The 12,078-nt window shown below is 44.5% G+C and overlaps 1 protein-coding gene across 1 annotated transcript in view; it reads right to left on the minus strand.

Annotated features, from left to right (window-relative positions):
• Nucleotides 1-1,057: 1,057 nt before the first annotated feature.
• The window catches only part of STX2 (syntaxin 2), a 66,352-nt gene continuing 55,331 nt past the window's right edge, over nt 1,058-12,078 (minus strand). Inside the window, exon 10 of the mRNA XM_027567061.1 lies at nt 1,058-1,240. Coding sequence (XP_027422862.1) covers nt 1,073-1,240 — 168 coding nt within the window. The 3' untranslated portion in view covers nt 1,058-1,072. The remainder of the gene's footprint in view (nt 1,241-12,078) is intronic.

Consider the following 12,078-nt stretch of genomic DNA (forward strand, 5'->3'; position numbering starts at 1 on the left):
GGGGACTGTTCCGCATTAAAGGAAGATCAAAAGATGCGATGGCAACTTACAACATGTGATCCTGGACTGGATGCTGGGCCAGGAAAGAAAGTGACTATTTAGGGTATTATGGGGCAATTGATCAAATCTGCATAGGGGCTGTGGATTAGGTACTAGTGGTTCATCAATGTTAAATCTTCACATCATTGCACTGTGGTCTTGGAACAGGATGTCTTTGTTCTTAGGAAAAAACATGCTGAAATAGTTTAGGACAAAAAGACAATGTATCTGCAATTTACTGTCAGTTAGATGGTTCTGGGGGAAATCTCTCTCCCTGTCCCACCATGTGTGTGTGTGTGTGTGAGTGTGTGTGTGTGTGTGTGTGTGTGTAAACAGATGATTGATAGATGATAGAGAAAGAGAAATAATGATGGATGGAGGATAGATGGACAGGTAGATGGACAGATAGGTATATAAAAAGATAAAGAAATGGGGGAAAAATACAAACAATTGATGAATCTGAGTAAAGGATATGGGGCTTTCCAGATTGCACTAGTGGTAAAGAATCTGCCTGCCAATGCAGGAGATGCTAAGAGATGCAGGTTCAATTCCTGGTTTGGGAAGATCCCCTGGAGGAGGAAATGGCACCCCACTCCAGCATTCTTGCTGGAAGAATCTCATGGAGAGAGGAGCCTGATTGTGTGTGTGTGTGTGTGTGTGTGTGTGCATGCATAAATAGATGACTAATAGATGATAGAGAAAGAGAGATGATGATCGATGGATAGACAGATGGAGAAATAGATAAAATGATCAAGAAATGGGAGCAAAATATAACAATTGATGAATCTGAGTTAAGGATATAAAAGTATTCTTTATGCTATTCCTGCTGCTTTTCTGCAAATGTTAATTATGTCAAAATAAGAATTTTTTTAAATGCAGGACAAAAATACCCCAAAGCACCCCCAAGGACAGAGCTCTTATTTTTGACTCATTCCTGGCAGCTCAGGCCCTCTGGGTTCATTTATTTTCAGGCCAGTAATACAAAGTGGATTTACCCTGAGGTCTCCACGCTGTTCCCTCAGGCGCCCCCTTCTCATCGCCCAGTTACTGGTTTCTGGGTCCCCGCCCAGGATGGCCTCCCTGGGCACCTGCTGCAGGGAATGAGTTTCTCCATGGAATTCATGACCTTTGGAGTGGGTGGAAAGCAGGCTTGTAGAGTGTGTTGTCCTTTTCCCAGATGAGACACAGCACGGCAGTTCTTCTAAAACAAAGGAAGAGAGATACTGAATGTTGTGCAAATTTTGGTTTGACCAGTGTGGCTTATGCTGCTAATCCTTTCTAATATCCATTCATCCCTTTTTTCTATATAAACAGGATACTGATTAATTTAGGTTGCAATTTACCTAGACTCTGTTCGAGGTAACCATGTTATACTGCTCTGGCCAACAAGCAGTGCTGATTGGGGTCAGGAGGGAAGAGTTCTGGAAAAAATATTTCCTTTCTCTTAAAGGGGAGTAGATGAGATTAATGTTATCCTTCATTCTATTTCTAGTCCTGAATACAGATGATGGCTGGAGCTGTGGCAGCCATTTTACAATCATGAGGAAACCCCCAGGAAACTCAGAATGACCGTCCTGATAGCCTTGAGTCATTAAATCATGGCCAACAACTGTATACTTCTCATGTGAGAAAAAAATAAAGCCTTATTTGTTTAAAACACTGTTAGTTGTGTATTCTATCACTTTTTTCAAACCAATTTTTAATTGTCATAAAAATAAATCTTATTTTCCTTTTTGTATCTTAGGCTCCAGAGAAGAGCTATGATAAAATATACTGCATTCTATTCTCTTGGGGGTCCCTTCCTGTTCTCCCTCCCACAGTAATTTTCAGTTAAACTGTGGGCTTAATTCTTCAGTCCTGATTCAGACAAAGCTCCCATAGGGAGTGTTCTCTGCATAAAGCTGACGATTCTTACTTTTCTTCTCCAAACTGAACATTTTCACTTCTGCTTAATTATTAATATGCTGCAGATATATTTAAGATGCGACCCCAGCATAAAGTATATTTAAAACTCGAGCAAGGATTTCCATTACACTGATAAATAAAGGATGAGTTGCTCCAGCCTGCCTTCCCCTGACTGCTCAGCTGCTCCCACATGCTTCTCGCCTTGCTGGCAGCTCTTCTGCCTGTTTGTCCAACCAGCTGACAGGATCATCATAAGGATCATGCTCAGAGGAGTTATGAGCCCAGGACTCCACAGGGAATGGCAAATGTAAACAATAGCCAAGAGGCTATGTGTGAAGATTCATTTATCAAGACAGATCCAAAGAGGAAGACTAGTTCTGGAAATAGATTTTCCCCAGCCTGACTCAGGACACAGAAGAGTGTCCAGCCTCTGTTCAGAAACACTAGCAACCAGACTCCATAGGCTGCAATAGGACAAGCCAACAGATTCGTGGGAGCAGAAACGGCAAAGAGACACCGAGCACCAGAATAAAACATCAATGTGAATGTTGCTCAGTCAATAGCTAATTTCTTGTAGGTCAAATACAGCTGCAAAGTATTCATCTGGGTTAAGATATTATGATACAAACAAACCTATCTACGGGACAGAACAGGTGTACAGACATAGAGAAAAGACTTGTGATTGCCAAGGAGGAGGAGAGTAGGGAGAGGGATAAACTGGGAGTTAGGGGCAATGGCACCCCACTCCAGTACTCTTGCCTGGAAAATCCCATGCATGAAGGAGCCTGGTGGGCTGCAGTCCACGGGGTCGCTAAGAGTCAGACACGACTGAGTGACTTCACTTTCACTTTTCACTTTCATACATTGGAGAAGGAAATGGCAACCCACTCCAGTGTTCTTGCCTGGAGAATCCCAGGGACAGGGGAGCCTGGTGGGCTGCCGTCTCTGGGGTCGCACAGAGTCGGACACGACTGAAGTGACTTAGCAGCAGCAGCAGACACAAACTATTAGTATTACATTTAGAATGGATAGACAACAAGGTCCCACTGTACAGCACAGGGAACTATATCCAGCCTCCAGGAATAAACTACAAAGGAAAAGAACATACAATAAAAATGTATACATGTGTATAATTGAGTCACCTTGCTATACAGTGAAAATTAGCACAACATTGTAAATCAACTATTGTTGTTTAGTCTTAAGTTGTGTAAAACTCTTTTGTGACCCCATGGACTATAGCCCACCAGGCTCTTCTGTCCATGGGACTTTCCAGGCAAGAAGATTGAAGTAGGTTGCCATTTCTTCCTCCAGGGGATTTTCTCTATCCAGAGATCAAAGCCATGTCTCTTATTTCTCCTGCATTGCAGGTGGATTCTTTACCACTAGCACCGCCTGGGAAGCCCCAAACAGTACTTCAATTTTACGAAGAATATGTATTCTTGATTCAGATATATATATATATATATATATATATATATATGTATACACACACACATATATATGTAAATCACTTTGCTGTACACCTGAAAGTAACACAACATTGTAAATCAACTATATTTCAATAAAATTAAAAAAAAAAAAACAGAAAAAAAGACATTATAATTCCAAAACACCCAAACAATTGGACATTTCTCTAGATAGATTACAGAGGACAAGATGCCCCTGAAGCTTTGTAATGCTTTTATCATAGATTGCACAGAGATGGCCATGGAAGAGTGGGGGACAGAATGGGTAGCTCCCAGTAAAAGCAGAAAAAGAGCCCAGTGCATCGGGTAGAGCAAGTAACATTGCACAGAGATTCCTGTGGCACCAGGGAATGGGCATCTCCACAGAGGTCTGGTGGTGGATGATGGATTAGGAGGACAGGTCTCATTGAAAGAGATCCAGGGCCACCAGGAGACGGGGATCACTTAGAAAAATCTTGAGGCCACCAAGGAACAGGCATCACTTAGGGGAATCCTGGGGACACCAGAGGAATGGACATCACTTTATCAGATCCTGGGACACCAGGGGAAAGACATCACTGACAGCAATCCTGGGAGGATCAGGAGGTATAACTGCATCAGATGCATGAAAGATGTTTCCACAGTTAGCCTTGGCCTTGTACAGCCTCTGCTCCATTATAAGACGACCATGCCCTTGGCAGTATCCTTTCCTTCAGCCCAAACCCCAGAGTGAGACACCTGCAGGACACCCCCGAACCCTGAGCCTGAAGCAAAATTGTCCACACATGCCCAGTCCACTCTGCTGGGCTTCACTTGACCTGCATGCCCCAATATGAGAAGCCACTTGCAATCTTCTGTGACTTGGAGACCTGGGAGTGTTTGTTACACAGCAGTTGCTGACTGCTAGCTCCCACCTGCTGAAGACAGGCTACCCATGTAGTGGAGGGGAACAGAGAAGTCTATGATCTGTGCTCAGGAACAACAGCCAATTTGTGCAGCCTATTAATTCTATCTGCCTTTGGAGAGAAAGAAAATCATTATACAGTAACTCGAGAGATTTTATGCTTCACATCAGAGGGCATCCCATTATACTTTCATAGACTTGAATATCCATGTTTATCAACAACATTTGTCTACAAATGCAAGTTAACATAATAATGTGCTGTGAGCTGGTTTATCACAACCGAGTCAGTGCACGCCCCAGCCTGCCTTGGTTGTTTCTCAGGGGGCCTGGGGGGTCTCAGTCCCACACAGAGTCCTGGTTAGTCCCTGCTTTATAAAATCAGACAGACAACCTTCAAAACACACAGATGTGTATATTTTATTTCCTTTATTTGATGTCAAGGACTCAAGGATTTATTTTTCAACTGTAACATATACTCCATTCCATTGTACAAGCATTTTTCACTTAAAGTCTCAACAATACTGAAAAAAATCAGAAGCTCAGTGGGAAATTGCTTTTCTGAATCCTATTTCCTACTATTTCAAACTGGAGAAGTTATTACATGTTACACATCCACCCAAATGCTCCAACAAATTTTATAAGTGTAGCTTTAAAAAAAAAGTAAAATCTCTATATATACATAACAACCTGTCCTGGGAGCAGGTAAAAATCTTACAGCATCACTTGCTGACTATAAGACAATTCATACAATTGTCACAAACAGTTGTTCTGGATGCCGTACCCCCAGGATATCTGAGATTCATGGCTCTTTGGTGGGCAAAAGGAAGCCTTTCCAAATATCTTAACTTTGAGGCTCTGCTGCTGCTGCTGCTGCTAAGTCGCTTCAGTCGTGTCCGACTCTGTGCGACCCCAGAGACGGCAGCCCACCAGGCTCCCCCCGTCCCTGGGATTCTCCAGGCAAGAACACTGGAGTGGGTTGCCACTTCCTTCTCCAGTGCATAAAGTGAAAAGTGAAAGTCAAGTCGCTCAGTCATGTCTGACTCTTAGCGACCCCATGGACTGCAGCCTACCAGGCTCCTCCGTCCATGGGATTTTCCAGGCAAGAGTACTGAAGTGGGGTGCCATTGCCTTCTCCGTTGAGGCTCTACCACTTGTATTTTGAGAGAAAGTGGAAACTTTGTCCATTTAGCAATTTGTTTAAAATGTCATCTTGAATTGTGGGATCAAAAATGTGTATTTCTCTTTAGATACATATCTGAGAAGAGATCTATTTATATCATATATATGTGTTAAGTTATACATTATATATTAATATATGCATTGTTCCTGTTCTTTAGTCGCTAAATCATGTCCAACTCTTTGCAACCCCATGGACCATAGCCCACCAGGCTCCTCTGTCCATGGGATTTCCCAGCAAGAAGAATGGAGTGGGTTGCCAGGCCCTCCTCCAGGGAATCTGTCCAACCTAGGGATCAAACCCAAGTCTCTTGTGTCTCCTACATTGGCAGGATTCTTTACCACTGCACCACCAGGGAAGCCCAGTATATGCATATGCATATATAATGAAGTTTGAAATTAAAAACCAACAAATGTACTTCAAGTACATGTATATGTACCACTTCTTTACCCATTCACCTGTTGATGGACATTTAGGTTGCTTTCGTGTCTTGGCTATTGTAAATAGTGCTTGATGGCACATGAGTTCTCCAAGTACCTGAGACTTTCCCGGGTCAGGCTGTCCCTACCAGCGCTTGCTGCAGCCCGAGACACTAGCTACCCTCTGGCGCCACCTACTGGTTCTCTTCCCCCTTCATCCCAGAATTTCCTTGCACTCAAAATCAAGAAGAGATTTTGAGCCAGTGACCTTCTCTTTACATTGATTGTGGGAATGTAGGGGTGACGTTCTGATTCCTAAGGTGGTGCATTTGTGCTTGGACTTCCCTGGTGACTCAGATGTTAAAGAATCTGCCTGCAATGTGGGAGATATGGGTTTGATCCCTGGGTTGGGAAGATCCCCTGGCTAAGGGCATGGCACCCACTCCAGTATTCTTGTCTGGAGAATTCCTCCGACAGAGGAGTCTGGCAGTCCATGGGGTCGCAAAGAGGTGGACACGACTGGGCGACTTTCACTTTCACACATTTTTGCTGGACATTTGTAGAAAATACAAAAACAGCCCAAAGACAAGCCCCAACTATAAACAAGCCTCTCCCACCCATAAAGCCCCACTTTGAAAGAACCATTGTTCATATTTTTAGTACCAACCTTTCCAGTTTATCTTGTGATATTATTTTATTATGTGTATTTTATGTATATTATATTTACTATATGTATCTTCTCTATACATGTTACATTAGGGGAAGATTATTGTTACTTTATTCTGTTTTCCCTAGAGTCTATTCTGTAACCTGGTTGGTTCTACTTAATTCACACTTTCCCTTAACCCATGATGTTTGAATATTGTCATCGTTATAACCGTCTGTAACTTATGTATTATCTGCCTCCCATTATTTAATATTTCACTTAATTCTGCATGATTTTCTTGGATATAAAGCTGCTTGCTCATCTTTCATGCTTTCACAGCAATTTATTCCTGGGAACAAAACACCTAGATCCACCAACTGTAGGCTTTTTCATGGCTTTGGATTCTCTTTGTCTAATAGCCTTCTGTGTGTGTGTGTGTGTGTGTGTGTGTGTGTGTGTGTTGTGCTTAGTCGCTCAGTCTTGTACTACTCTTTTGTGACCCTATGGACTGTAGACCGCCAGGCTCCTCTGTCCATGGGATTCTCCAGGCAGCAAGAATACAGGAGTGGGTTGCCATTCCCTTCTCCAGGGGATCTTCCCAAACCATGGATCAAACCCATATCGCTTATGTCTCTTGCATTGCAGGAAGATTTACTGTCTGAGCCACCATGGTAAGCCAAATTGCCTTCTGCTGCTGCTGCTGCTAGGTCGTTTCAGTCATGTCTGACTCTTATCGACCCCATGGACTGCAGCCTACCAGGCTCCTCCGTCCATGGGATTTTCCAGGCACGAGTACTGGAGTGGGGTGCCATTGCCTTCTCTGAATTGCCTTCTAGGAAGTACCAATTTGTGTTCCCATGAACAGCGCCTCTTTCCCTACATCCTCACCAACGTTTGGCAGTATCATTTGTTAAAAATCATAGCTAACATGGTATGTAAAACAATGCTAACTCATTGCTTTAAATTGCTGGGGTTAGGGTTGGGGAGGTGGTGAGTGCTGCTCAGCCACAAACCAGCTGTTTGACCAGGCCAGTCAACTAATTTTTCTGTGCCTCAATTTCTTTGATTGTACGGTAAGAATCAGATTGTACACTTGGACACCTCCTGGCTTGTGTGAGCTTGGGATGAGCCCATATGTGGAAAGCCCAGAGGACAGCGGCTTATATACAGGACAGTATAAATATCGATGGGGAAGGGTGCACCTCTCAGGAGTTTGTTCATTTGGACCCAGTTTCATTACCCTGAACTCATAGCAGCTCTCTTGAAACAATGTTATTTAATTGTGAGCAACTTTGGTTGCTATGACTTTTACCATTAGGAAGATTTGATCTACATTTCACATTTTACCCAAATGGGTGTTTCCCTGGTAGCTCAGATGGCAAAGAATCCCCCTGCAATGCAGGGATCCAGGTTTGATTCCTGGTCAGGAAGGTCCCCTGGAAAAGGAAATGCCACTCCAGTATTCTTGCCTGGGAAATTCCATGGACAGAGGAGCCTTGCAGGCTACAGTCCATGGGGTCCCAAAGAGTCAGACATGACTGAGCTACTAACACTTTCACTTTATCCAACAGAGTAGAAAAGACTTTAGGAGACTAACATGAGTGGGTAATTTTCAATTGTATGGTCTTTTGGAGTTTGAAAAGCTGCTTCCAATTTTAAAATAATAATAAGATTAATTGATAGATGGGTAGTATAATGGATAAAATTATGTTAAACCAAACACAGCAAAATGCTAATTTTAGAATCTAGATGGTGGGCAGACCTATTCTGGTGGCACAACTTTTTCACATTTCTATGCGTTTGAAAAAATGTTTTAAAAGTTGTTGATGGGGAGAACTGCTTTTTTGACATTATTTCATTTTTTTCACTCTCTGACCAAGCAGATTTCTGAGTCTCTTTGTCTTGATCTGTCTTTCTTGTCTAAGTTCTGAGTGTCGGCGTCATGGGGTCTTGCCTGCAACTCTTCCCCTTTGTACATTAGGTTCCTCAAGCAAGACTCATGGCTCTGGGGCTCAGTTATCCCTCCTCCCCTGGCACCTCCCCTCACATCTCCAGCACCCACTCCTTCAATGAGGGCCACCCTGACTCTGACAGCCCTCCCCCCACACACCTGGGTGGTAACTCAAGTTCAACCATTCAAACCCAGGTTACCATCAAGAATCTCAAGTTTTATACACACACACACACACACACACACACACACAGTGGAATACTACTCAGTCGTAAAAAATGAAATACTGCCATTTTCAGGAACATGGATGGGCCTAGAGATTATCATACTCAGTGAAGTCAGTCAGAAAGAGAAAGACAAATATCATATCATTTATATGTGGAATCTAAAAAATTATACAAATCAACCTATTTATAAAACAAAAACAGTCTCATGGACACAGAGGACAGACTTGTGGTTACTGAATGGAAAAGGGGAGGAGGAATAAATTAGGGGTTTGGGATTAGCAGATACACACTACCATATATAAAATAGGGGATCTTCCCAATCCAGGGATTGAACTCGGGTCTCCTGCATTGCAAGCAGATTTTTTACTGTCTGAACCACCAGCAAAGACTGAGATAAACAACAAAGGAACCATATGCAGTATCTTGTAATAATCTATGAGGGGGAAGAATCTGAAAAAGAACATATACATGTGTATAGGGCTTCCCCAGTGGCTCAGTGGTAAAGAATTCACCGGCAATGCAGGAACTGCAAGGGGTGCAGTTTCGGTTCCTGGGTCGGGAAGATCCCCTGGAGGAGGGCCACAGCAACCCGGTTTCCAGTATTCCCGCCTGGAAAATCCCATGGACAGAGGAGTCTGGCGGTCTACAGTCTATAGGATTGTAAAGAGCCAGACACGACTAAAGTGATTTAGCAAGCACACACACGTGTGTATGTAGGTGAAGTGAAGTGAAAGTCACTCAGTCGTGTCTGACTCTTTGCGACCCCATGGACTACATAGTTCAAGGAATTCTCCAGGCCAGAAGACTGGAGTGGGTAGCCTTTCCCTTCTCCAGGGGAACTTCCCAACCCAGGGATCGAACCCATGTCTCCTGAATTGCAGGCGCATTCTTTAGGAGCTGAGCCACGAGGTATGTACGTATAACTGAATCACTTGGCTGTACACCTGATACTAACAAGATATTGTAAATCAAGTGTAGTTACATTTTTAAAAAGAGCCTCAAGTTCTCCCCCATCCAGCCCCACTCCAACCCTCTCCTGCAGCTCATGTTCTGGAGTTATTTTATTTAGGTGGGCTGAGGGGCATCCCAGCGCTAGCATGGTCTGCGCTGCTGCTTCCCCAGACCACTTCCCATCAGTCCACAAGAATAACATAACCCCATCACACATCAGCACTGCAAGCACTGGGTCCAGTCTCTCAGGACATGATATCACTGAAGAATCCAGGTCACCCTCTTTCACCACCTGGCTGACCTCAGCTTCCCCCGAGGGAGAATTATTAACAAGACAGCGGCCAGGGCAGAGTGAGTCCGGAGCACAGGTGGTTTGTTTGTGTGGCTTGAATGTTGGGAATTCCACAGGGGCTCAGACCCCCTCAGGGCCTGCGGACAAGCTCATCACTAAATCATTGGCTCCTGCTTTGGTCACCTAGGTATCCCTTTCCCCATGGCCCCCCTCCCCATTTCCAATAGGATTAGGAGAAGCCACTAAGCATTGTGGGAAACTCCCTCCCGTTGCCTTCTCAGGAGGCCGCGATTATGAAAGCCCTGGCCCAGCGTTTTATTCCACCTATTGACCAAAGAGTCCCCTGCTGTCTTGGGATCCTTCACAGGGCTGAATAGGCTCCAGTTTACAAAAGCGGTCGCGGCGGGGATGTTTTCCACGGTGCCGTCCTACAGGTAACCATTGTCTGCGGATTATTCATGTACTGCGAGCTTTGGAGGCCTGAAGTCGGAAGGGGCCCGCCTTCACAAACGATGATAAACAGCTCTTAAAGGGTCGCACAGGTCAGCGAGAAATGGGATTTGATTGACACAGATTCTATTGACCCAGGGTTTTTAAGAAAACAGTTGCCAAGGAGAAAAAGAAGCCACATTCCACAGCTGGGCAAAGAGCCTGGACTCAGGGATTGTGACAGAGCGCCCTCTGCTGCTCAGTCAGGGCTCTGCAGACCATGAGAGCAAATCGCAGCGAAAACCCAGGAAGACCCAGAGGCTTATGCTATATAGTAGTTTCTCACTGGTTATCTATTTTGTATATAGTAGTGAGTATATGTCGATTCCAGTCTTCCAATTACTCCTGCTTCTTTCCCTCCGGTAACCACACGTTTTGTTTTCTGCATCTGTGACTCTGTTTGGTAAATTTAGTTCACTTGTGCCATTTTTTTAAAAGTCCACACATAAGCAGCATCATATGATATTAGTCTTTCTCTGCCTAAGTGCATTTTTAAGACCACATGAGCTGTGGCTGTTCGACATCCCTGGAAGAGAAGTTCCTCTTGTTATTTCCCAGGACAACGTGATGGGCCTGCTCCCAGGGCATTGATGGTTTGAACAGGTTTCCCAAAGGTAACTTTTAGTCAAAAAAGTTGATCTGCAGGTGTTGTCATGAAGCTTCAGTACCTTCAGCTTTTGAGATAAGCAACAAATGTGGAGTGTGACATGTCCTCCTGGAATGGACCCCCCGCCCCCACAGAGGGTCAGCTCCATGTCCTCCATGGGTACAGTGTCAGCACCCTAGAAGTTTCCCCGACTCCACAGGCACTGGGTAACCCAACATCCTTCTTACCCGTGGAGAGACTGAGGCCCAGAGAAGAGAGCAGAGTCAAGGAAAGATACCATCATTGGAGTGACAATGATGGAATGAAACGCGTCTCAGAATTTATGAAAACTAATCATTCAACTGAACTCAATCAAGCTTATTCATCAACGGAGAAGGTAGTGAAAGAAGCAGGTGATGTCATCTGGAAGTGTACTGTTCAAGACTTGCTTCTTTGAGAGAAAGCCAAGCAACTCCCTGTTCAAATGAAAATACATCCCCAGGAGGGTTTTCAGCTCCACCATAGCCAGGACCCCATCCCAGCATCTCCCTCAATGGAGACACCTGGTCCTTCATCCCCAATACCCAGCTGGTCCCCTGGTTCTGCCCAGTGCCTCCTTGTAAACACATCTGTGTCTCTCCTTTCCTCCCAAGCCCATGAATTCATCGTTGGCAAGACCCTCCACAGCTGCAGAGAAGAGGCTCCAGCCTCTGCTTTTACAGATCATACACAGAGACCTCAAAGGGGAGAGCCATCACTGAGAAGGTCAGCGGCATTGTCTGGAAGAGGGCAACGTGGTCCCCCCATAAGGACCCAGGCTCCTCGTCAGCTTCTGCGTGTTGCTTCTCTGTTCAGTGGCTTCCCACGACCTGTCATGTGGACACCTCACCTCCTCCCTCTGGCTTCTCTATGAAGTGTGGGGCTAAGTGTGAAATGGAAGTGCAGAACAGAAAAACTGGCTGTTAGAAGCACTAAATTATAACACTGCCCCACCTGTGTGGCGTCCCTCTCAACCCATCATGGTGTCTTATTTTTTAGTCTTTTAAT

This window comes from Bos indicus x Bos taurus, chromosome 17 (assembly GCF_003369695.1).
Source record: "Bos indicus x Bos taurus breed Angus x Brahman F1 hybrid chromosome 17, Bos_hybrid_MaternalHap_v2.0, whole genome shotgun sequence".
Lineage (NCBI taxonomy): Eukaryota > Metazoa > Chordata > Mammalia > Artiodactyla > Bovidae > Bos > Bos indicus x Bos taurus.